The following is a 22,436-nucleotide window of genomic DNA, read 5'->3' on the forward strand; positions in this document are numbered from 1 at the left end:
TCTCTTCTGGCAATGCAGCTCTGCTCATTCACTTTCCTCATCACACTACCAGTGACTCAGCTGGAGGAACATACACACTGAAAATTCAAACATCATGCTGTCAAATTGTAAAGAGAGCGTCAGCACAAGATGACCAAGAATGGCACAATTTAGTGGTTACATTTCATCATTTGCTACAAAGTAGCTTCCTGTAGTAAAACTACAACATTTTCTCTTTTTGACCAACAGCTGTGTCCTAGTTGTCCCACTTGGCATTGCAACATACTTAATGACAAAAACAAGTGTCCAAGAAAAAACAATCTAACTTCCCAAAGTGGGTGTGGTGGATTTGGCTTCCTCTGTCAAAATAAAAGACAGACTTTCAGGTCTGAACTTATCTGCAGCACAGAAATGTCACCTGAGTCACTGACTCTCTGTGTACGTGGTTAACAGGTGAAGGAGCAATGGCCGATTGCAGTTATTGTTAAATACAGTGTAAAATCTGACCCTGAAAAATGACCAATTACCTAAAAAAATGACCAAGTAAAGTCAAACTTTTAAGCTTGTACAACTTATATTTAATAATCTAAAGTTTGCAGCTCTGCATTAAATCCAATCTTTGAGCCAGAGATGAGTCATCTTACTTTGGGGGGGCTGTTGATTCTGCTGGTATTGCATTGGGTTTCTTATGAATAGGTGTGGGAATTGATACTATTGCAGTACACGCAACCCCAGTCTCACAACTAAATGTGGATTAATCCTCAGATCAGTCACATCAAGTTTCACAGTGATGGGTGTGAAAGATCACAAAAGTACGGACGCCCTAACAACCATGGGTTAAAAGTATTATCTTCTCCTTTTTCCACTTGAAGAAGTTAAATTTTATTTGTTTTCTTGAGATCGAGATTTATTTATATTAATATCATGGAATAACAAGATGTCGTTCTCCTGAGATAAGAAGAAGAAAACACCTTCATATGACTCATAAGCGCAGACACACTGCTGTGTGGGCTGGGTTCGGGAAGTTTCAATGGGTACTCCTTGATCTGACTGACATTTTCAGCTTAAATCAGTTGCTACACTTGTCAAGACTAATAAGTTAACTTCTGCCCACTTCACACTCATTCTTCTGAAAGCGCCACCGAGAGAAGTCATGTACCAGTGACAGTCATGGTGGCAGGGGGAGTCTGTTTCGAACGCCTACATGTTTTGATACAAAATTGAAATCTGTATCAGTGTATATTGTAGTAGATGTGTAGTGTGTATATTTAAAAGCAGTCTGGCTAACACAATACAATTGAGTGTGAGCAGATATAAGTGCTTATTGATGCATTTGTTAAAGCCACTTGTGAGGTAACAATAAGTGGAGACTGCTGTAAAAACAGTAATAATAATATTAAATATGTATCATATAAAGTGCTGTGCAGCAATAAACATTTAAAACGCCCCTCTAGCTGAGTACAGATACATTACAGTGTGCTTCTAAGTGCTGTATCATAGGCAACCGGACTGAAGACGTTGCGCCTCTCATCCAGTGGTTCGGACTGAGGAAGCCTCTTGGGTGAGAACAAAAAGAGATATTGTGCAGCTCTGTTACTGATGCAACAACATGCTGACAGCATATCAATATGACAGCTGATTGAAGCAACGTTTGACTATCTTACTGTGGGGTAATCTCCAACAATACATCCATTATAAGCAGTTTATATGCTTTGTGATTAAAATACTAACTTTCAAAATAAGTACAACCATCGTATAAAAAGAGTAGAAAAGTAAAAATGTCTTTGAAGTGTACCGGAGTGAACGTATAAAGCAGCAAAAATCAGTAATACACAGGTGGTTTCTTTCAGGGATGCTGTATTTAACTGCATTAGACTGAGAAGGTGTACCTAATAAACTGGTAACTCAGTAAAACACAGTAAAAGTAACTCAAACTTAAGCACTTAAGAGTAAATGTACTTTTTTTTCCCCCCCAGTCAAGCCCCACAGAGCTGCTGTGGTCAATCAGGAATATAGTTTTCATCATGAGAAACTACTCTTTTCAAATCAGGGCTGCACATATTGATTAATACGTGTATGAATGAATGAATGAATGCATCTTTTAGTCTTTGGAGGGGTGAAGGATGGAAGGAAGGAGGTTTCCAAGGATTTAAAAAACAGATAAAAATCAACAAATCTTCTCATATTGGGAGCTTGAACCAGCAGGAACACGAATTTTCTGTCACTCAACTAATCGATTAATGTTTCAGCTTAAGTTAATATAGAAAAAAGAGACATGAAGGCTCAGACTTAAGTGTTTAAACTAAAAACTAAACTTTACGATAAGTTATAAAGTGTTGTTAAGTCCCCACACAGCAGTCAGTGACATCAATCTACACTGATTTGAAACGGAAACAAGGTTACTCACCTGTCTGTCTGTCGGAGAGTTAATCTTTGCATTTGACTTTAAACTTTTTCAGCTTCACATCTTCCTCAGCCTGTTTCAACAAGTTCACACATTCATTCACACGAGCGCTCAATGACGCGCGTCAATGGGGAACAAGGTTTGGAGTTAAATCTCGCCCACTTGCCGGCGTGCGCTCGGAGCACATGTGCGTCTCCTTCAGTCCAACTACAAAGATTGTGCGGGAGGAGGATCTCAGCCTGTAGTAAACACATCTGATCCACCCAGCTGTTCGTCAGGAGGCGGGTGTCAAAACTGGGGTTTGGCGTCCCGTGGAGGGTCATGGGAGGGTTTCCGGTGAGGTCCGAGAAAAAAGAACTGACTCCACTTTTACTTGATATGTGAAAATTAGCCAACAATGAAAATACACACATGAGATGAAAGTAGGTTTCACTTTCTCCACTTCTTTATTTGTGTATTTTACAGTTTGCACAAGCAAAATCTCAAATAATGGTCTGGGGATTCATTTAGAAAAAAAATATATCTTAAAGGATAAGTTCACCCACAGATGAAAAAGTGTCATAGTCTTCACAGCAAAACAGTGTTGCAGCATGTTCCTGAACAACTGAAGTAGACAGAGACAACAACTGAATAATGGCTCCATGCAGCTCCTCAGATGTTGTTCAAGTTTCCGGGAGCTCCAACTTGATTTTAACACCCCTGATGAGCAGTCAAGCTTGTGCATCCACTGCCAACGAGGTCCTTTCATAAATCTATTTTGAGATTTGCAGCAAAACGACTAAAGTAGATAAGGACTTTTAAAATGTTAACCAAATAAAGATGGATCCGTGCTCCTTGTGTGACGTCATCCACGTTTCCAGAAGCCTCGAGATCCCAAATTAATTCGAAAAGACCTTACTTACACCCTTTTTATGACGAAATAGTCACTGTAGCTGCTTAGTTCTTCTCAAATAGGACTTGGCTTACATCCTGCGAACTGTACGGAGCCACATTTTGGTTCCCATCTTCACTTGTTGAGCAGAATGCTGCAAAACTTCACCTGACTGAGTAGGTAACGACTGAATTTTCATTTCTGAGTGAACTTGTCCTTTAAAAGACTTCAGAGTTATGGCTCATTAGGAGTTTTGAAATGTTTTTTTTATGATTCAACACTTCCTTTCATAAACGTCTCACCGGCTCTCGGGCTTGTGTGAGCGATAACTAAGAGAACAATTAAAAAATGTGGAGGGATGTGTCTGCAGGATGTGTGCTCCAGGATGTCTCAAAGCAATTTCAGCTGCAGTAAACAATATCTCTCTGATTGTTTGCTTTATATCAGCGTCTAACTGTGACGTTAGCCTGCAATTACTAGAAGCCCTCTTGTTCATAACAATGGCACAGATGAGCAAAGCAAAACTAAATGATTCACAAGGCAGGTGCTTGTAGTGCATTCATGAAAGCATTCAACAGATATTGATTGATGAAAAAAAAACCAATGCTCCCCTTAACGGCGTCATACTTTAACTTAACTTCACTTTATCCTGAAAATGTCCTGACAAGTTGTTCTGGGAAAAGTACACAGAAGAACTGAAGGGCTGCAGAAGAAGTAGAAATGATAGTTTTAATGATGGTCCAGCAAATGTCATACACAGCAGGGCACTGCTGTACTTCTCTACCCATGTATTTGTTCACGTAAGATAGCAAAAAACACAAAAAATTACAGCTTAGTGATGATTTTCCACGGAAGCAACTTTATCTCAGTAAGGAAAAGGAAAACAATCAGCACTTCTTTAGGGACCAGACCTCTTTCCCTCCTAGTTTGAGCTACATTTGCGAGGCAGAGGCAGGCAGAGCTGTCGTATCCGAGGCGAGGGGCTGGCGGAACGGGCTGCCCGGCTGACTTCGTAGGGGTCGTATCCCTCGAACAGGGCCTTCCTCTCTTTGGGACTGGACAGCTCTAGAAGTCTCTGGCTGGCGATGTAGTTTCTCGCCGCTCTGGAGACGAGCCAGCACACTGAGCGCTCTCCTTCAAACTTGGGGTGGTCATGCTTAGGGGCTGCAAAAGACAGATGCAATCAGGTCAACCAGCGAGCAAAACAATGCAAAATTGGATCAAGGACGCTGCACGATGTCAAGAAGAACCTACTTGCAAGCAGCTCGATGTGTGCCGATGCTTTGCAGGGTATGTGGGTCATGGGCACAGGTTTAGATTTGTGGCCAGAGCCCTCCAGAACCAGCCTTCTTTTAGGTTGGGCGAGCTGGCAAATACGTGAAGTGGCGACTGCCGTCTGCGTGGCTCTGCTCAACTAGGATCACAAATCAGCTCATTAATGAACTTACATTACATACATACACACACACACGCATACAGACACACAGAGGCACAACATAAGACATCATCTCCTCTGAATCAATCAAACAAATGAATATAAATGAACTGATCCGTGAGAAGTGAAGTTCATAAAGCTGGTATACATCACACAACATTGTGCAAGTCGAGAACAATTTGATGGATTAGATGGTGACTTCTCACTTACAGTCTTTATCACAGCTAAGGTTTGAAAAGTTGAAAAGTTATTTATTTCCACATTAAAAGGAAAAAAAGTGATTTTCCTGAATTCGCATTAAAGTTTTACCTCCTGTATAGAATTAAATGTAAACAGGACATGTATAAATACCAACTTAAAAACTAGAAAAACAACTGTGTGCTATCAACAAATGGGTGAAACCACAGGTGGCAAAGTGAAAAAACCCCCAGAACAAACCACTGCACAAATCAAAAACAACCCAACCTTTAGTCCTTTAAGTTCGGCTGTCAGGCTTTCTAAATAGCTGCCACCCTGCCCTTACTAGCACAATTGTTTAGGCACAATTGGAAACCTACAAGTTATCCCATGATCTGCCTGTAAAAAACAGTTACTCAGGAAATGATGCATGCGTTACTCACAGGGGCCAGCGGTGGGCGGTCCGGCTGCCAGCCAGCGACAGGGGCCCGAGGTCGAGCCAGACTGCACAGCCTGTTGGACGCGACGGCCCTGAGAGCACGTTCACTCACCTCCCATATGGGAGAAAGTCTGAGGAAGGAAAGGAAGAGGACAAATGAAAGCAGAAATGAAAGGAGACACAGATAAAACTGAGAGTTAGATTGGAGGGGGAGGTTAAAGAGGTTACTAGTATTATAGAGGAAGATGAAGAAAGAGGAAAGAGGAAGGAAGGAAGTGGGTAGGGTGGCAGATAAGAGACACAAGTACAGAATAGTAAAATAGTCAGAAGGAGACTCTAGACATTTCTCACAGGTACCTTGATTTCCTGTCAACAACTTGAGGCCTCGCAAACACACAGAACTTGATGTGTTTGAATGTTTTTCAGTGAACTAATATGATATTGATAAATGTGTAACATACACACTACACAGCCTATTTTCACTTGATTAATCACTGAAAAGGTTGTTCTTAAAAAGGGCTCTTACTATCTGTGATGCTCCGGAAATGTTTTGCAGACTATGAAACTTCACCCAAACCTTGAGGGTGAGCAGCTCATGAGTGAGTTTCCTTTTTTCGTTGAACTTAACCTAATCTTTGATGAGGTTTCTTTTGTTTAATTGATTGACGACACTGTGACGTATCTATAAGAATGGATGGACAGAATGAACAAGTCCCAGAAGCGTCTGAAATAAAATAAAAAAGTCTTGGATCTCTCTGCCACAGAGGTAAAAAGAAATCACACATGAGCAAAAGCAGAACTTGTTGTATTTACGTGACTTGAGAGTAGAACTTTTTACTCCTGCTCAGCTCCAACCAGCGAGGGGTTAACTCTGCAAAGAAAAACAATCATGCACATCATCACAAAATCATGGCTTGTGATTAAAAGACAAAAGCGGCGAGTGACAGACGTACCAGCCTTGGTGGTGGATCCAGTCCTCTCTGGTTGAAGCTCATCCAGCCAGTAAACAGAACGACTGGGACATTTAAAAAAAATAAAAAATAAAAACCCAACAGATCTCAGAAGATAAAGAGGAAGACATGGAGACAAAGAGAGAAAGAAGGGTTCAGTCAGGCCTACCGGTCTGGGTATCTGAGTCTGTCGGGTTTGGGTTGAGCGAGCCTCTGCGTCCGAGTTGCCATGGAAACAGTTTAAAGCTGATGGGGGAGCAGAAGCATATTGATGGCGAATTACAACGTCACCCACTTTCGTCAGCATACGTATAAATAATGTTCTGATAAACACATCCAGGGACAAATTTAAAACTTAATCACTTGATTCATTTAAAGTGTGTGAATAATCATTAGTTGCAGGCTCGTTTCGCTGCACTCTGGAGGTGAATTGAGAGGAGTGAGGTACCCCTTGTTGACCTGCCATCCCCCTTCTTGATCACCTCGTAGTAGATAGTGTGCGAGGACAGAGGGATTGTTTAGTTGAAGTAGCAGATGCATTTGTAATTGTGCCTTTTTCTCTCAGTCCCACCGCTCTGCATGTTTTGTCTTGGATCTAATATATTCAGAGTTTGACTGGTACTGGATTTTTGGGAAGAAATTCAAACTCAGAATTTTAATATTTGCAATATTAATGAGGTAATAATACAACGAAGTGAATAAACAAGCTGTTCTCAGAAGAAAATTAGGTTCCCAGCACAGTGTTTAAAGGCAGAAAGGTGGCAGGGTCCGCCAGATCTAAACAAATTGTGTTGTCCTTTAAGGTCAGTTTGTTTATTCAGTCATGAAAACAAAGACAGCTTGTTATCAAGTTTGTTTAGCATAAAAAAATCAGTCAGTGAAGATCTTTCTCCTCCGATTAAAATGTCTTCCCCCGAAACTACAAAGTGCACCTGTAAGCTACGCTAAAGTTTAATCATACTGCACCTGTAAGTTGCTCCTTTCCTTCTCCGGCCGTGACACCGACACCTGCTGGTTGCTAGGGGATCAGGTGACGCTGGTGGGGTACAGTACACTGAGGATCGTTTATGCGCAGGGCGAGTCTAACTCTGCCTTCCTGTACAGTCAGGTAGCCTACATCTAAATTAATTACATAACAGCTGTAGGTGAGTGATGACGAATATCCACTTCTGTGTCAGTTGCAGTGTTGTATTGTGTTTCAGAAAACATGTATAGACTTGTACTCAAAGTGGTTCCTGGAAAGAGGAACAGATTGATCTCCTTCCAACTTTAATTTTATTCCTCCCAGACAGTGACAAACTAAGATACAGATTGTAGTTCTGGGAAGAAATGTATCCTGGTACAGTAAACCCTCCTTAGGTAATTTATCACAAACTGCAGTCTGAATAAAGAGACTTTAATCTTAAACTTCGCCACATCTGTTTATATGATATGTATTATGAACACTGATATAGAAAGCAGAATTAAACAATGCAACGCAGACCGTTTAAAAACAGACAACACCTTTATTTTCAACACACATTTAAAATCTTATAAAACAGCAAATAACAGTAAATAATCTACCAAAGCTTCTTTAATAGTCATGATCACAAAGCCACAAGCTTTTCAATATAATACTGTAGTTATTACTCTCTAAACTAGTATTGCAGGAGTCTGTTCCTGTGTGAAGTTAACAAGTCACGTCTGTCACTTTGTTGTCGTTCACACGTAACATGAAGTGAGGAGGACACTGCAGGGCACAGCATCAAATAACATTCACAGGCCTCTGAAACACAAAGAAAGCCAGAGACGGCAGCAGTAAATATGTAGTGTTTGGTTGATAATACACTTAAAAGGATAATTAAAGTGTTTTTTGCAGTTACAGCAATTTTTTTTTCGGCATTTTCTACTCCTCACGCCTCATATTCATCATTTTTTTTGTCATTTTAAGAGAAAATAACTGCTGCTGTGGTTGAAAAGTCAGCCTAGTTGAGAAGAAAACACCACCGTTATCCTTTAAGTGAGCTGGCAGTACAGTCTATCTCTGCAATACAGTAAGAGAGACAAATCTCCATGCAAAATTCTGTAATTTCTACTCTCTCAAGACATCTTAAGATGCCAGTTTGTCTTTTTATCTTTTACCTAAAAAGTACTCAGCGACCATCTTTAATATTGATGATGGCTGATTCTCAGGAGTCTTAGGGATTTCAGTGATAAAACCAGTTCACAGGCGTATATTCATGAGGCGACAAGCTCTCTTATCAAGCTGCCAGTGTAGTTACTGGGGTTATGGTAAATGGAAAAAGATGGCACCAAACAGTCCAATCTCTCTGAGCAGTGCAGGTAGACTGGAAGAGGAAAGGCAGGTAGGAAAGGAAAGAGGCAGAAAAATGTAAATATTGAGTATATATTGTATTCAGTAGCACCAGAAGAAGAACATGTAGGAAGAACATGTGAGTGCGTCAGTGTCAGAGGGTCTGCACTATGACAGGATACAGCAGGGACATGTGCTCAGCTCCTCTGATCGGCAGCTTGTGTGTAGTGTAGTAGTGGATGACCTCCGGGATGGTGGAGAAAGGAGGGCTGTTCTCTCCGAGCACGTAACGCCCCTCTGCAGACTGAGCAAACTTCATGTGCATGAAGCCCTTACAGCTCCTGACAGAGAGAGGAGGAGGAAGAAAAGATTAATACTGTCTCGTCTGATTCAACCCAAAGCATGCTGTGACATTTACAGAGCATAACTGAAAGTTCGTCTGTGTTGGTTACGTCTTTACAAGAACTCACAAAACTCCTGCAGAGACATGTGGGTGTGAATGTGTAATCCTCGTGTCCAAGAAACATGCTGTTCTGTTTGTAAAAATAAATCAAGAGTCATACATTTTTCCTGGAAATTTTGAATTCATCCTTAAATTTCTGGGAAATTACAACTTGCCAGATTTCATAATGAAAGACAAAAAACACATCAAAGGGAAAAGTGTTATAGGAAGCAGGAAGTGGAGACAATTCAGAGAACTATCAATTAAACTTTAGACATCATCTCCACTCAGCAATCAAATCCCTGTATGGGCCTGTATTTATTGAACTGCTAAATGTGAAACTTTGGACATAAGTGAAATCCTTCACTTTCACCACTCGCAGAATAAAAAGCTATCCTACTTCTATCCATCTTATTTCTTTTGTGTTTTTAGGGTTTTTATCTCATTCTGTAGCTTCCTGGTACTGTTCCTTATGTAGTTAAACCCAAAAATTGAACCTTTGATAAATGTGGAGCCTACATAGGAGGTGAACCCACAGAGAGCCTAAAAACATCTTGTGCTGGTGACATTAAACATCAGACAGATGCATCACTGACACGCCTTGATCTATTCCTGCATCATTTGATTATTTATTTGATTTTAGTTGGCTACAATCCAATCAAAAGGACTGCGCCCCACCATCATTCCTTCCTCATTCCTTCAAAAGAGCACAGATGCGAGGCTAGAAGCAATTCCCAGCATGCAGAAGATCACTCGCAAAAACAGCTGCTTTCATACTGATCATTTATTCGTGCTGAAAACACACTCGCAGAGAGGGAAAGGGGGGGATGGGAGACGGAAAAGAGCAACAAAAATGAAGCGACTGGGTCGAAGGAGAGATAATGGAAAAATGGTGAAAAATTCAAAGTAGCCTCGGGGCTCCAATCTGAGGAGACTCTCTCAACACCCGCAGACCTTAACAATAACCGAATGAGGCAAAAACCGGATCAGATAATTTTAGAAACAGTACAATGCAGTGCGGCACTCTGGGGTAGAATTCCCCTTTAAGAGAGTGTTATGATGTTTTAAATCAAGACAGCATGAGGAGGATTTGTGTTTTTTTTTTTATTCAGAACAGCTTAAAATATAGTATTAGAGGAACATGATTTAAAAAGCTGCCGAGATGGGACAAGCCCAGAATGTGCAGTAAAAAACGTGAGAGCGCAAGTGTCTACCTGAGTGAGAGTGAGTAGTCGTTCCTGGAGGTCTGGCTGTTCCTCACCAGGTAGGAGCTCTCCTTGCACAGAGTCAGAAGACTTTCTGCCTCCGAGCGGCTCAGGGTTCCATGGTACCACCTGCAGATGACCAGGAGGAGACAGGACAACAAAGAGTTTTACTCAAATCCATGCAATGTATCTCAAGGACTGTCTCTGAGTTAGTCTTCAACCTGTCTCAAACCATTGTTAACGTCATACAGTCCCAAACAATTTACCACGTCAGTTTCAGAAAGCGAGTCAAATTGGCTGTGCTTTGCAGGGCTAACTACATAAGTGAAAGCAGAGAACGCCAGGTGTGCAATATGTCTGCAGTGTGAAAAACCCTATGATGAAACTCTGTCTGAGTCTTAAATGCTGCCTGCATAGTGTTTGCCCTTTTCCAGTCACGTGGTTCAACTTCAGTAAGACTTAGTGAATTTCTATAAAGAAAAAACAGCTCATGAACTAACTCTGTATGTAGATAGTAAGTGAAGATGATAGTGACCTAAATGCTACTTGCTTGTACTTAACCGTGTACAGAGAGGAGTTAGTATAATAAAAACACACTAGAGCCAAGGGGGACACATAATAAGACACAACTACAGGAAATACAACAAAACCCCCAAAGAAATTAAACCTGACGTTTTGTTTTGATCAATATCCGACTATGAAGTAATTTCCTCCTTATGCCCAACTTTCAAGTCGTAAAAGACAACCATTAAAATCCAGTTTGTCTCAGTGGAGGGTTAAAAACATCTTCCCAAATGTTCCTAGCGTCACAGAAAACATTGGTGGGAAATACAGATCATGCATATTCATTACAACAGGTTCAGTGTGTTAGAAATTAGAGTTATAGATTTAGATTTTATTTTAGATCGCAGACAAACAAGTTAAATATTATATTTATATTGGTAAAAAAAAAAAAAAGCCTTCACTGCTATCGCCTGTGATTGGTTGATTTCTCTACAGCACTTTAATTATCTTTATCAAATTTGTGCAACTAACTGCAGCACTGTAACTCCATTAAACTGTTTTCAGGTCTGATAGTTTTTGTTTTAGTTTTTTTTTTTACATGTATTATCTTTTTTCAATCTAACTGTATTCAATTTGAACTGATTTAATTTTCCTTCCTGATTTTAATGCCGTTCTGGCTCATTTCTTTACCTAATGTACAACACTTTAAATGATGTCTGTGTTCGAGAGGTGCTCTACAAATAAACAAAGAAAATAAACTCATAAATTAGGAGATTATAGTCAGCAATGCAAAAGTTGCTGTGAGCGAAAGAAATGCAGTCAAAATAACTGCAGAATGATCTGTTTCTACTTACTGTTGCAGTCCTATTAACAGCTTTCCAATGAAATTAGCAAAACTATTTGAAACACTGGCTCTATCTTAACAGTAAAGATATCTACTCACACTTGTCTCTCTAGTGGCACAGACGGATCCACTCTCTCTCCCAGGAGAGGAGGGGTGTCACCAACCAGACGGAGTGTAGTTGACTCAGCTGTGGTTGAAGTAGTGCCTGTCTTGGTGAGCCTGGTCTGCTCCGTCTGAGCTCGCGAGCGCTCCCTTTCAGCCCCTTCAAACTGAACTGTGGTCAGACACAAAGATACAGGAGGTTTAGTTTAAAAAAAGCACATTAAAAGGCATATTTAAAATACACACACTGAGAAAGCCAGCTTACCTGCTAGAGCTTTAGAGATGTTGTCCTTCTTCCACTCCCAGGGCTGGTCGTATTCATCAGCTGGCCTCTCATCATCCTGAGGCAGCCTGCTCTCCCTGCTGTCTATCTGGGCAAGTCCGCCCTCGACCCATTGAGTTGGTTGTTGTTGTGCCGCTGGGGCAGCTCGGTGCTGGTGACGTGTCCTCTCCTCATATGGGTTGTCGTATAACTGGCCGCCATCTCCACTCCCAGACCTGTTGCTCGTCATCATGCTGTGCTGCAGTTCTGCACAACAAACACAGCGTAAATGACTTTATCCAGAGTTTTAAGTCAGAAGCAGGCAAACAGAGAGATTATGCTGATAGCACTGATGTACTGCATGAAAAAAAAAATCTTAGGAGCAAGTCTTTTACATCCTTGACTGTTGTCTCTCTTGTATGTCCTATTTATTCTCCACCCTAAATTTCCATCGAGGCAAACAGTGTTTTGCAGAAGAGTTGGCTGTTGGCCAGATGGTGCTGACTCATATCCCTCCAGTCTCTTGTCAAGATGGTATGTGAATCTTGCCAAATGAATACTAGATTGCATCCTTGTCATTTCACTTGTTGAAGAAACTGTATGTAATACCCCTTTCACCCACTAACACCCACTGACATCTGGCTTTTGTTACTGGGGAACGGGCACCATCGGTATTGACTCCCACATTGAATGACTCTGCAGTAATAGTGGGTGTTTATTGATTCCAGCTGTGATGAAAACACAGCACCAGTTCCTCTTTCCAGGAGCAATGCTATGAAGCGCATTGAAGATAAAGACGTTGGCATGTGAATAGTTTTCATTTAGATATTAAAAATGAAGCAACGTTACATTTCATGTCAATATCTGATCCTTGCCAGCTGCCTGATGAAACCCACAACAGAGACAAGAAAGAAGCTTCATTTCTCGCTCCTTCAGCTCCGGGAAAAAAGTTAAGATGGTAGCTGTTAAGTGTACAATATGCTACTCTGTCACTTTTTATTAAGAGCCCTGGCTAGTGAGAGAAAAAGGTGTCATAGTTAACCTGAGATAATCCGCTGGGCCTCAAATGGCTCCATGTAGCTGCAGCAATCTGTTGGTGCAGATTTGGGCTCCCAGTTTGGTCTGCCTCTTGGGTCTGGACGGACATCAAAAGGGTCAGAGTAGTCCGTCTCAGCGTCCGACGCTGCAGGAGCGGAGGGTACCACCTTGGTAGGGAGAGAGCAACAAAGAGCATCTCACAAATGAGAGAGCTGGAAATATAACTCGAGAGAAAAGGAGTGAGCAAATGAGATAAAGTGAAAACAAAGAATTGAGGAAATACGGAAGAAATGTTTAAATAAAAAGTCCTTACAGGTTCCTCTTGAACAGTCACGGGACTCAGGGGGACTTTACAGCGACCAAACTCCTGAGAGTCCACTTTAATAAGTCTGTGCTTTGGAGACACCACTTTCACCTGGAACATAACACATATAAACAAAATCACCTCAATACTCAATGTCGATGGAAGATCAAGGACAAAGACAATCTATGTTACCCAAATCACATCTAGCGAGACAACATGACTGTAAAAAACATGCATGTCTTACCTCCACGCCATTGGGCAGCACCGAACCAAATGCAGGGAACGAGGGAAGGCTCACTGTGGCACTACAGGGGCTGAATCCACCATTCTGATGCTCCTTGTCAGAGTGTTGGTACGGGTCCTCGAAATCTAGCTCCTTCTGAGCTCTGTAGGCCCTCAGAATCTCACTCTCGCTGTAGTCTGGCCTCGGGGGCTGTGGAGGGTCACGCCTGGTGCCAAGGTTTAGGTAGTCCTTCAACCACTTTGCCATGGGTCTGGAGATAAAATGGCAGACGGTGTTCTTTAGAATAATTCAGGATTAGTATTGAAATTAAAGGAAACGGCGCAGAAATTATTAGCTAAAAAGAAACATGAAGAAAATGTTTCTTTAAAAGGACACCTGTTATGCCTTTTCGTTATTTTCTTTCCCTTTAGTGTGTTATATAGGGTCTCGTGCAATGCTGGCTCAGGTGTGTGTGAGCTGACCAATCAGAGCAGACTGGATATTTAAAGAGACAGGAGCTAAAACAGAGCATGTCAGACAGAAGATGATGAAAAAATAAAATGATGAACCTGAAAATGAGCATAATATGTCTCCCTTAATTACTGATGTTTCTTAATGTAACACACACTTTCCATCTGGAGACCAATAAAATCTTGTGTTACACTAATTGAAGTGCATGGCCCCAAAAAAATATAATGTCTAATATTTATGTATCACTGAGAATAAAATGATATACCCTTAATTTGGACCTATCACCGGTGAGTCAATCTAATAAATCACCATGAGGTCTTTGTTTATGATAGCCAAAATGAACTTGGCTGAAGTTTTTTAAATCCCCTGAAGAAGTGGCCATGCCCTGGAGGAGCAAGCTGTCGACATCCATCAACAGGTCCGGCGAAAAATAACATTTCTAACATTAACAAAGTGGCGCTGAAAGTGTGTTTTGATGATGGAGATGGATGCTAGCCGGCTTGCTATGTCAGCAAATCACTGACAATAGCTAGTTAGCATTCTGGGGGTAAATAAGAGGGTTTTCAATCAGTCACTTATTCACAACAGTTGCTTTAAGACAGTATTTTAATTAAAAAACTATCACTACCAAGTTAAATAGTTGACTTATTCTTGTTTTTTTGTCATTAATTTAAGAGAATTGACAGGTTAAAGTGACGCGAGTCGTACAAATTGACGCTCGCCGCTCTGTAAATAAGCCAAAGCTAAGTTAGCTAAGTTAGCCGGACGCCGCTAGCGACACTTCTTCATCGCTCACCTTCCTTCTCGGCATTGACGGCTTCCCGTTTCAGTCACGTCTTCTCGGTTATCATCCAGCGTTTCGTTTTTAACGTTATCAGGGCCCCCTAGAAACGAAACATTGTGCTCAGCGAAAATCCCAGTCCCAGCCTCCGATGCCAAGCGGGTCAATCAGCTAATGTTAGCCGGAGCAGACCGTCTCCGACACAACACTCATCTGGCACGGCGGAGCGACTTAAAGGGGAGGCGGGGAGACGCGTTGGGTTGGCCGACATTAAAGCTTCCAGCATGTTAGTGAGCATCACGACTGCTGCTGAGTCCACAGATGCAATCCTTTGTCTGGCAGATGCACTTCCACTAATGCAATGCCATTTTTTTTTTTTTAATATACTATGAAAATCATGTCTTCTCTGCCACATTTAAGACTGAGGTGTCCTCTTGTGGTCAAAGCTGGGACATATTTCTGATGTTAAATGCCCTGAAGATATTTTAAACAGCAGCATTTAGGATATGAATATTAGTGCTTTTCATACTTGTTTTTAGAGGGGACATATACATTACAAATCAATCACACATCAAGAAAATGTTAAAATAGCATTTATTTTTGAGAAACTAAAAACAAGAGCAAGCATATACTGACAGATTAAAAAGAAATAATGAATCTAATGAGCCACATTTAGCTCTGATTTTCATGAGCTGACAGTTAAAGCTGACCTCAGGTGTTCAGGAAGTTTGTTCCAGAGGTGGAGAAACTCAAAAACTGCTTCACTTTGCTTGGTTTTGATCCTGGAAATATTGAATAATCATGTTCCTGTTGACCTGAGGGGTGTGTATGCTTTGTAATTTGCAACATAAAAGTAAATCAGAGATGTTTTTAGACCCTAGACCATTTAGTGCTTTAGAAACAAGTCATAAAGATCTTACAATCTGGTAATAAATGCTTGAACAAGTGTTTCTGTATCTTGTTCAGACAGAAATCCTTTATTTTTTGCTGATTTTGTAGCTGTCAAACTTCAGGTTTGAGTCCATAACTATGCCAAGTTTTCTGGCTTAGTTTGTAGATTTAAGTGGCATGGATTCAAGTTGAGCACTGACTTTCAATCTTTCTTGCTTTGGGCCAACAACAATTAATTCAGCTCTTGCACATCCACTCACTAATATATTCGATGCACTTAATCAGCACTGTAGTCATGTGGTGACGCCGTTATGAGAGTTGTGTCATTCGCACAAGAGTGGGAGGAAATGTTACAATATTTCATAACCTGAGCGAGGGGGAGCGTGTAGATGTTGAAAAGAGGCCCGAGAATAGACCTCAAAGCTCCATGTGTGATGTTTGTTCACTCAGATTAATCACCAATTGACACAAAGTAGTCTCTATCTTGTAACTGTGATTTCAACCAATTAAGTAAAGCACCAGACACTCAGTGATAATAAATATTCTGATCCCATATAACAGTTATATTAAAAGAGAGGTGTGTACGGATGTCAAAACATGTCGTGGACAAAAAGTTTAAGTTAAAGAGATTTTAATAAACATTAAAATATTCACCCTCATGGCAATGTTGCCTCACAGAAAATTCAAACATTAACATTTTTCATGTTAAATTCTAAATAACAACACATCCATGAACCAGCGGATCAAATCAGGAATTATTTTGTCGCACTGGGTTTTCCATAGCAGACAATACAATTCCTTCTAATAACAGCCCACAGACGCTTTGACTAATTATCAGTCTTTATAGAAAGGTTTTCATGAGCGAGACCCACATACTGTCTACACATATTTTAAATGTCATCATTTATACAATTCTGTGTCAGCGACTCAAATCCATCCTGAGCATCTTCTTTTCATTCGCTGTCATTGCTGTCACTGTCTGAATACGCCCCCAACAGGCTGAGAGATGAGGAGCCATTTTGCGTGGTAACAGGCTTAGAGGCGTTGCTGGAAACAGCCGCAGATTTCTTTGAGTCTGAAAAACAAGATACACAATGAAAACATTTGAAGGAAGTGAACAAGCAGCAAAAAGATAGTTGTGTGTCCAAGTAAATAGGAAAGTTAAACATACAGAAATCACACGTGTTCGTGTGAAGAGGAAGGGACCAATTTTTTTGTGAGGAAACAAATCAAAGAAATTCATAATATCTTTCAGAAGACTCAGGCTAAATGGCTTTCATATAAGCAGCAAGATAAGCTGATGTGTTACCTGTTTGTAATCTGGGAGCAGCACCAGCCACTGGATAGGGTTTGGCGAAAGTCGCTGCGGGTTTCTTTCGCACGATCAGGGACCCGAGTGCCCCTCCACCGCCCAGCGTCCCCACACTCTTCTCCCAGGTCTCCACCTTGGCCCTCTTCACTCCCCCAGTTGAGGTTCCCTGTGGAAAGTCACAGTATAACACAATGTATTTCCTGCTCACAGGTTGGCTTCATTAACTTCTTCTGTTGAGCTTTCTTTTAGTATTTGTGTCTTCAGTAACACACCAACATTTCCCCGTGCTGTTAGTTCATATTAAACGTTTTCAGAGGAGGATTTTAACTGCGAAGCAGTCACTGAAAATGTAATATATACATTTGCCATCAAGTTAAGCACTGACAGCAAACATATTAAATAAGAATGTCTCTACAAAACAAGATGCGGTCAATTTCAGGCATTCGACAGTGGATCAGTTTGAAATATTGTAGGAACAATGAGGAGAAGTGAGGTAGCAAGTTGCAGGCTACACAACTGAAATTAAACCTTGAGATAGACTGAAGAAAATGGCAAAATACTTGCAAATGTCATTTAAACCTGTCAATTGCAAGTCACTGAATGAGGCACACACCTTGCTGGATGAGAGTGGTCATACGTACCGGTGCCTCTGTGGGTTTATCAAAGGTGAGGATGTCTGTTGGTTTGTCTGGCTTGGATTTATTTGACTGCAAGCTTCCGCCCTCCTCTTCCTTCTCCGAGTCAGAGTCAGAGTCCGAGTCTCTGAGTCTTTTCACGAGGGCACGGTCCAACATCTCTCTGAGAAACAATTGACACATTCAGATTTAACTGGGTTTTTAATGGCTCAGTCTGATTATAAGCAGGCACACATGACAAAACTAATTTAGACACATGAGCAGAGATTAAAGTTAAAAAGTAAATGTTTAACCATTTGTCTTTTTGAACCTTCCACACTCACTTTGTCTCTCGCTCATCCTCTTCTTTCTCCCTCTCCTTCTCTATCCTCTCCAGCTCTCTGTATCGGTCGATCATTCCCTCGAAGTCCACCTGAGCCTGCCTCTGGTTCAGCTCCTTCAGCTCCTGGAGGTTCTCCAGCACCTCCATCTCCATCTTGGAATCCTTTGTGCGGTTCTCCAACACCTGGTAGATGATTGGGAGATCATGAACTCTTTATTCCTATTGCCAGTTAAAATAATCACGGTAAATGACATTTAAAACACTGACCTTCATGGGATTGTTCAGTTCCTCTTCCTCTCTCTCCTGCTGGATTCTCTTCTCCTCCTCTTCAATCAGTTTCTCTGCCTGGAAGTTTCGTGTTGCACCGTGCTCCATGGCGTAGTCTGTGTTCTCTGGGTCGGTCTATAGTCGCAACACGAGATATCAAAGTGTGAGAAAGTGTTATTTTACATAATGCGGGAGATGTCTTACCTTTAGAGTACTTCTTTTGTTTTATTCCAATAAATATCACAGTGATAATCAGAGCATTAAATACTCACCTTAAAAGTAATCTCAGCAAGACACCGAGTACATTTGATGTAGAATCGGAAGATGGGCAGTCCCATGTACAGCTCGTTCTGAACGGTCTCTTTGCGTGCATTGAACTTCTTCCCCTTGTAGATGTACTCGCCACATGTTTTACACCTGCACACAACCATAGAGGCAAGGCTGATCACGCTACAGTCACAGAGGCCAGAAAGTCCTTGTCCTACAATAAATTCAACCCAGTCAATAAAACAGAAACAAGCCTGCCTAACCCTACTGACACTTTGTCCTGGGATTCAAAATGTACACATGTGACACTTTATTGTTTGTGTTTGTGTATTGAAAACAGCTCATATAAGCCTGTTAACATAAGTTATAAGCGTGGCAACATGGATGAGAGAGACGAACATACCTCATATTGAATGGAGCCATCAATCTGACCACATACTGACGATCTTTTGGGAGTTTAAGTTTGGGGATTTTAGATGGATCAAAATCCGGGGGGTAGTATTTCTGTGGAGGACAAAATAATCATTTGAGTTACTGACAAGCCTGAAAGTGGAACAAACGTGTTAATAACAATTACTTCTATAGAAATTACTCGTCGCTAACACATAAAGTACTTTAGATATCCCAAATGAGCAACTGCATACCAGAACTATCTCAATGCTACCATGGCTAATAACAATTAGCTTCGAAGCTAAAGTTAGCGTTCTTGCTCATTACGACGGTAAACGTTGCCAACAGAGGCACCATTAGACTCTCATACTTACATTCAATACTTTTCTCTCGGACATTGTCGCTTTTGTGAGAAACTCAAATTAATCGGAGAAAGAAACGTCTGAATAGTTAGTTTGAGGGGATATTTCCTCAAGACTGCTCCAGCCAGCTTTTCTGTCTGGAGGCTGCACTCTGCACTTCCGGTTGTCTCCTTCGTAGATTTAAGGTACGTCAAAGGGTGGTGCTGCCCCCCTGTGGCAGAGGTGAGTAACGACACCTGGGGAAAAAAAATCCATATGACATGTGACAAGGATAAAATCATATAAAACAAGAAACAATTAGGAATTTAAAAGTAATATTCTTCCAAAAAAGGGTATAATTAGAAGAATGGTTTGTCTGGGTTTAAGTTAATGAGAATTGACAGTTTTTAAAACAGGCAAAATACACATAAAAACATGACTATATGACGAATATAACGTCACAAAAAACAAAATCTCTCTTCTGATCTCTTCCAATTCATATGACAGGTCTTGGATTCCCTTTAGCTGTCATCAGTTCAACAACTTCTCTGTCAGTGGTCCAGAGGGAGCCAAAATTGAACAAGGAAATGTAAAATTATTGTATAAATCAATGAAAAGAGACAATAATATTACACGCATTTACACATAAAGAGGCTGCATGACAATACACACACATAAAGCAGGTGGTTAAATGAAATTAAACAAGACACGCTACCAGTTTATGGTAAGCATGCTGCAGCAACTTAATCCACATTATGATTTCTTGTAAATGTAAAAAAAATGAAATATAAAGCATATTTTAGTCACTTTTATTCATGTACAGTATTTTTTCCATCGCTTTTATTCAACCTGGATGAGTCATGGGCTTTATGTACTGACCTCTGCCCTCGTTTTGCTGCCTGCCTTCGCCTTGTCTCCTTATCATGATCAACATGGAGGAGATATGGCCTCTCAGGGGTAACGTGGGGTCTCTGCTGGGGTTGGTGTGCAAACATAAGCCACTCAAACACACGTACGACTGTTAAGGGGTGTTTAAGGTTATTCCTACAAGAGGAAATTGGATCCTGATTACAGATTGGTGTCAGTGGGGGTTAATCTGTCGGCCTGATTTATTGAACAGTGGTGACAGGAGCAGACAGGCAGAACAGATTAGCAGCAAAGCGATGGAAGAGAAAAGGATTGTGTTTACAAAAGTACAACCTCCATAACAGCATGTCGAGAGTATGACATTATGCCCTCAATCAAATCTATCTGTCTGGCCTCCGTTCTCATTTGGATTTGACAGTTTCACGTTCAGATGCACAGTTTAGTTCAGTGATGGCGAGTTCAGCCTCATTCTGACACATCGATATGACTCATTAATGAGTCAGATGCAGTCGCCTGCAGCAATGCAAGCTCGAGGTGTCCCATGGGGAACCAATTTGGAAACTAACACCCTCCATTCGGGGAAATGGCTCCCTGCTTTGGATATTGCACAGCTGGAGCTTTTTAAAAAGTGATAACATCATGCCAAAACACAAAATATGACTTGCTGTTTAAACTATGGAAAATCAGTTTCTTGTTCCAAATATTTCTAATGAAATGCCTATTTAACATAAGTTTTTCATGTATGTGCTACCTGCAAACTTTTATGTACACTTTCTCTTGAAAATTCACATTTGTGTTTGATAGGGAGGGAAGGTTGCTCATTTTTGTTTGTTGTTTTTTTTTAGGGTAAAGGTGGAGTAGGTGGATGGTGAAATGGGGGTGTTTCTTATAAACAATAAGGTAAATAGTTGATCACAATAAAATAAATATTCAGTTGTATAGTATGTTTAATGGCCTGTTGTGTTCATCTGCACAGGATAGGCCATTTTGAGATTTAGAAAAAGACTTTAATTTTGAAGGGAAAGAAGTTTGACCCCCATTCACCCACCAGATTACTTTATCAAATATGTTTTATGAAATGTTTAACATCCTTGACATCATCCTGTCACGTCTCTTCCTGCTGATCACAAAGGTGATGACGGTGTCACCGTGTCAAGAACGTCTGTCATGAATATTTCAGAGTCTGGCTGATGTCACCAGCTGCCTATAAAGAGGGGGGCTCCTCTGCACAGGACACCTCCACCAGTCCAGAGATCCTCCGCTGATTGAAGAGAAGGTCTCCACCCTGTTTGTGTTTCAGCACCATGGTCAGTGCTCGAGCTCTCCTCCTCGCGGTTACCTGCTGCTGCGCCTACCTGTGGCTCGCCTGTGCAGAGGACTCATCGCTGGAGACGCGCTCGTTGGATTTCTCCCAGAAAACCCAGCAGGAGAAAGACCTGGTGAGAGAGGTTTGAGAGGGGACATGGGTGGTGCTTTTAAATGACTGTCTCAAGCTGCTCAGGATGATGAGCCTATTGCAGATGATTAATAGATGTTGAGCTTTAAACTTCAAGAAGGCTCATGTCAACTATTTCAATTTAATTTCTGTCATTTTTTTTCCTGCAGATCGACGCGTTGCAAGAAGTTTTGGAGAAGCTGAGGAGCAAAGAGATGCCCTTAGAGAAAAAGCTGGGCTGGCTGCCTTCGGTATGTACACTTCATCATAATAAAGGATGATCAGCTTGCATTTTAGGGACAGGGAATAGGTTACTTTATTATTCATCATTAAGATAAAATAATTATGTATCGATGTAAATAATATCTGTAATATTATAACATAACATACCTAAGTGTGATCCTTGTTGATCCATGTTATTTTTATCTTTGCAGTGTGACGCAGGGGAGCCGTGCGCCGTGCGTAAAGGCGCACGCATCGGCACACTGTGCAGCTGTCCACGAGGGACGTCCTGTAACTTCTACGTTCTTAAATGTTTGTGAAGGGAAGAGATGACAAAGATGGAAGATGAAAAAAACAGGAAAGAGTTGGTGTCATTCTCTGTGAGACAAATGTAACATGATGTGATTAATAAATGAAACTTTTCTTTTATAAACTCGGGCTGGGAAATGTTAGAATATTGGTTTATGATTAGATTTGAAGGTCTGTGTCCGTCTGTCTCTGTCAGTGTTTATGATCTGTACACAGGGAATGATTTGTGAGGCATCTTTTGGCAGACTTTGAATGTAGTTTTTGTCATAAATACTTCTTTTTCCTTATCTTTTCTTGTGTTTTTGTTCCTGTTAAAGGTGGAGACAGTAAAGCTATTGGTTTCTTAGCACATTTGTAAGATAAGGAGGTCAATAAATCAACTTAAATTCAAATCTGTGTGTCAGTACATCTTTTTTTGTTAAAGTCCTTCTAATAAACTTTAGTTAACAGGTAA

General features: G+C 40.9%; 4 protein-coding genes across 5 annotated transcripts; 1 reads left to right on the forward strand and 3 right to left on the reverse strand.

The window, feature by feature from the left end:
• Nucleotides 1-4,176: 4,176 nt before the first annotated feature.
• On the reverse strand, nucleotides 4,177-6,486 carry spmap2 (sperm microtubule associated protein 2). Its single transcript, XM_073483117.1, has 6 exons — nucleotides 6,425-6,486; nucleotides 6,259-6,320; nucleotides 6,119-6,176; nucleotides 5,310-5,436; nucleotides 4,509-4,668; nucleotides 4,177-4,418 (listed from the first exon to the last, which is right to left on the reverse strand). Exons 1-6 carry the CDS (start codon nucleotides 6,484-6,486, stop codon nucleotides 4,177-4,179), a joined length of 711 nt encoding a protein of 236 aa, XP_073339218.1.
• A 1,254-nt stretch (nucleotides 6,487-7,740) lies between these two features.
• On the reverse strand, nucleotides 7,741-14,981 carry LOC141011056 (SH2 domain-containing adapter protein F-like). Of its 2 annotated transcripts, XM_073484265.1 has the most exons (9): nucleotides 14,740-14,981; nucleotides 13,494-13,743; nucleotides 13,259-13,360; nucleotides 12,950-13,112; nucleotides 11,911-12,174; nucleotides 11,643-11,817; nucleotides 10,205-10,324; nucleotides 9,019-9,081; nucleotides 7,741-8,889 (listed from the first exon to the last, which is right to left on the reverse strand). In XM_073484265.1, exons 2-9 carry the CDS (start codon nucleotides 13,737-13,739, stop codon nucleotides 8,703-8,705), a joined length of 1,320 nt encoding a protein of 439 aa, XP_073340366.1. In that variant the 5' UTR covers nucleotides 13,740-13,743; nucleotides 14,740-14,981; the 3' UTR covers nucleotides 7,741-8,702. The 2 variants fall into 2 exon arrangements, with proteins under 2 accessions (XP_073340366.1, XP_073340367.1); XM_073484266.1 differs by lacking the exon at nucleotides 9,019-9,081 and having other exon boundaries at nucleotides 14,740-14,979.
• A 1,248-nt stretch (nucleotides 14,982-16,229) lies between these two features.
• Nucleotides 16,230-19,323, reverse strand: yju2 (YJU2 splicing factor homolog). The gene is made up of 8 exons (XM_073483512.1): nucleotides 19,183-19,323; nucleotides 18,822-18,922; nucleotides 18,424-18,568; nucleotides 18,152-18,286; nucleotides 17,886-18,067; nucleotides 17,569-17,725; nucleotides 16,925-17,093; nucleotides 16,230-16,690 (listed from the first exon to the last, which is right to left on the reverse strand). The coding sequence occupies exons 1-8, from the start codon at nucleotides 19,204-19,206 to the stop codon at nucleotides 16,569-16,571; spliced, it is 1,035 nt and encodes a 344-aa protein (XP_073339613.1). The 5' UTR covers nucleotides 19,207-19,323; the 3' UTR covers nucleotides 16,230-16,568.
• Nucleotides 19,324-21,320: 1,997 nt separating this feature from the next.
• Nucleotides 21,321-21,993, forward strand: cart1 (cocaine- and amphetamine-regulated transcript 1). Its single transcript, XM_073484353.1, has 3 exons — nucleotides 21,321-21,455; nucleotides 21,622-21,702; nucleotides 21,886-21,993. The coding sequence occupies exons 1-3, from the start codon at nucleotides 21,321-21,323 to the stop codon at nucleotides 21,991-21,993; spliced, it is 324 nt and encodes a 107-aa protein (XP_073340454.1).
• Nucleotides 21,994-22,436: the final 443 nt, after the last annotated feature.

Source organism: Pagrus major, chromosome 16 (genome assembly GCF_040436345.1).
Source record: "Pagrus major chromosome 16, Pma_NU_1.0".
NCBI lineage: Eukaryota > Metazoa > Chordata > Actinopteri > Spariformes > Sparidae > Pagrus > Pagrus major.

Coding starts and splice junctions, on each gene's coding strand:
- spmap2 (XM_073483117.1), bottom strand. CDS start 6,486: ATGGCAACTCGGACGCAGAGGCTCGCTCAACCCAAACCCGACAGACTC. Junction 5,437..6,118: donor AAGTTCTACTCTCAAGTCAC/GTAAATACAACA, acceptor TTCCTTCCTCAG/ACTTTCTCCCATATGGGAGG. Junction 4,419..4,508: donor ACACATCGAGCTGCTTGCAA/GTAGGTTCTTCT, acceptor TGTCTTTTGCAG/CCCCTAAGCATGACCACCCC.
- LOC141011056 (XM_073484265.1), bottom strand. CDS start 13,739: ATGGCAAAGTGGTTGAAGGACTACCTAAACCTTGGCACCAGGCGTGAC. Junction 13,361..13,493: donor TGCTGCCCAATGGCGTGGAG/GTAAGACATGCA, acceptor GTTATGTTCCAG/GTGAAAGTGGTGTCTCCAAA. Junction 11,818..11,910: donor CATCTCTAAAGCTCTAGCAG/GTAAGCTGGCTT, acceptor GTCTGACCACAG/TTCAGTTTGAAGGGGCTGAA.
- yju2 (XM_073483512.1), bottom strand. CDS start 19,206: ATGTCCGAGAGAAAAGTATTGAAT. Junction 18,068..18,151: donor AACTGAACAATCCCATGAAG/GTCAGTGTTTTA, acceptor ATCATCTACCAG/GTGTTGGAGAACCGCACAAA. Junction 17,726..17,885: donor GAGGATGAGCGAGAGACAAA/GTGAGTGTGGAA, acceptor ATTGTTTCTCAG/AGAGATGTTGGACCGTGCCC.
- cart1 (XM_073484353.1), top strand. CDS start 21,321: ATGGTCAGTGCTCGAGCTCTCCTCCTCGCGGTTACCTGCTGCTGCGCC. Junction 21,456..21,621: donor CCCAGCAGGAGAAAGACCTG/GTGAGAGAGGTT, acceptor TTTTTCCTGCAG/ATCGACGCGTTGCAAGAAGT. Junction 21,703..21,885: donor AGCTGGGCTGGCTGCCTTCG/GTATGTACACTT, acceptor TTATCTTTGCAG/TGTGACGCAGGGGAGCCGTG.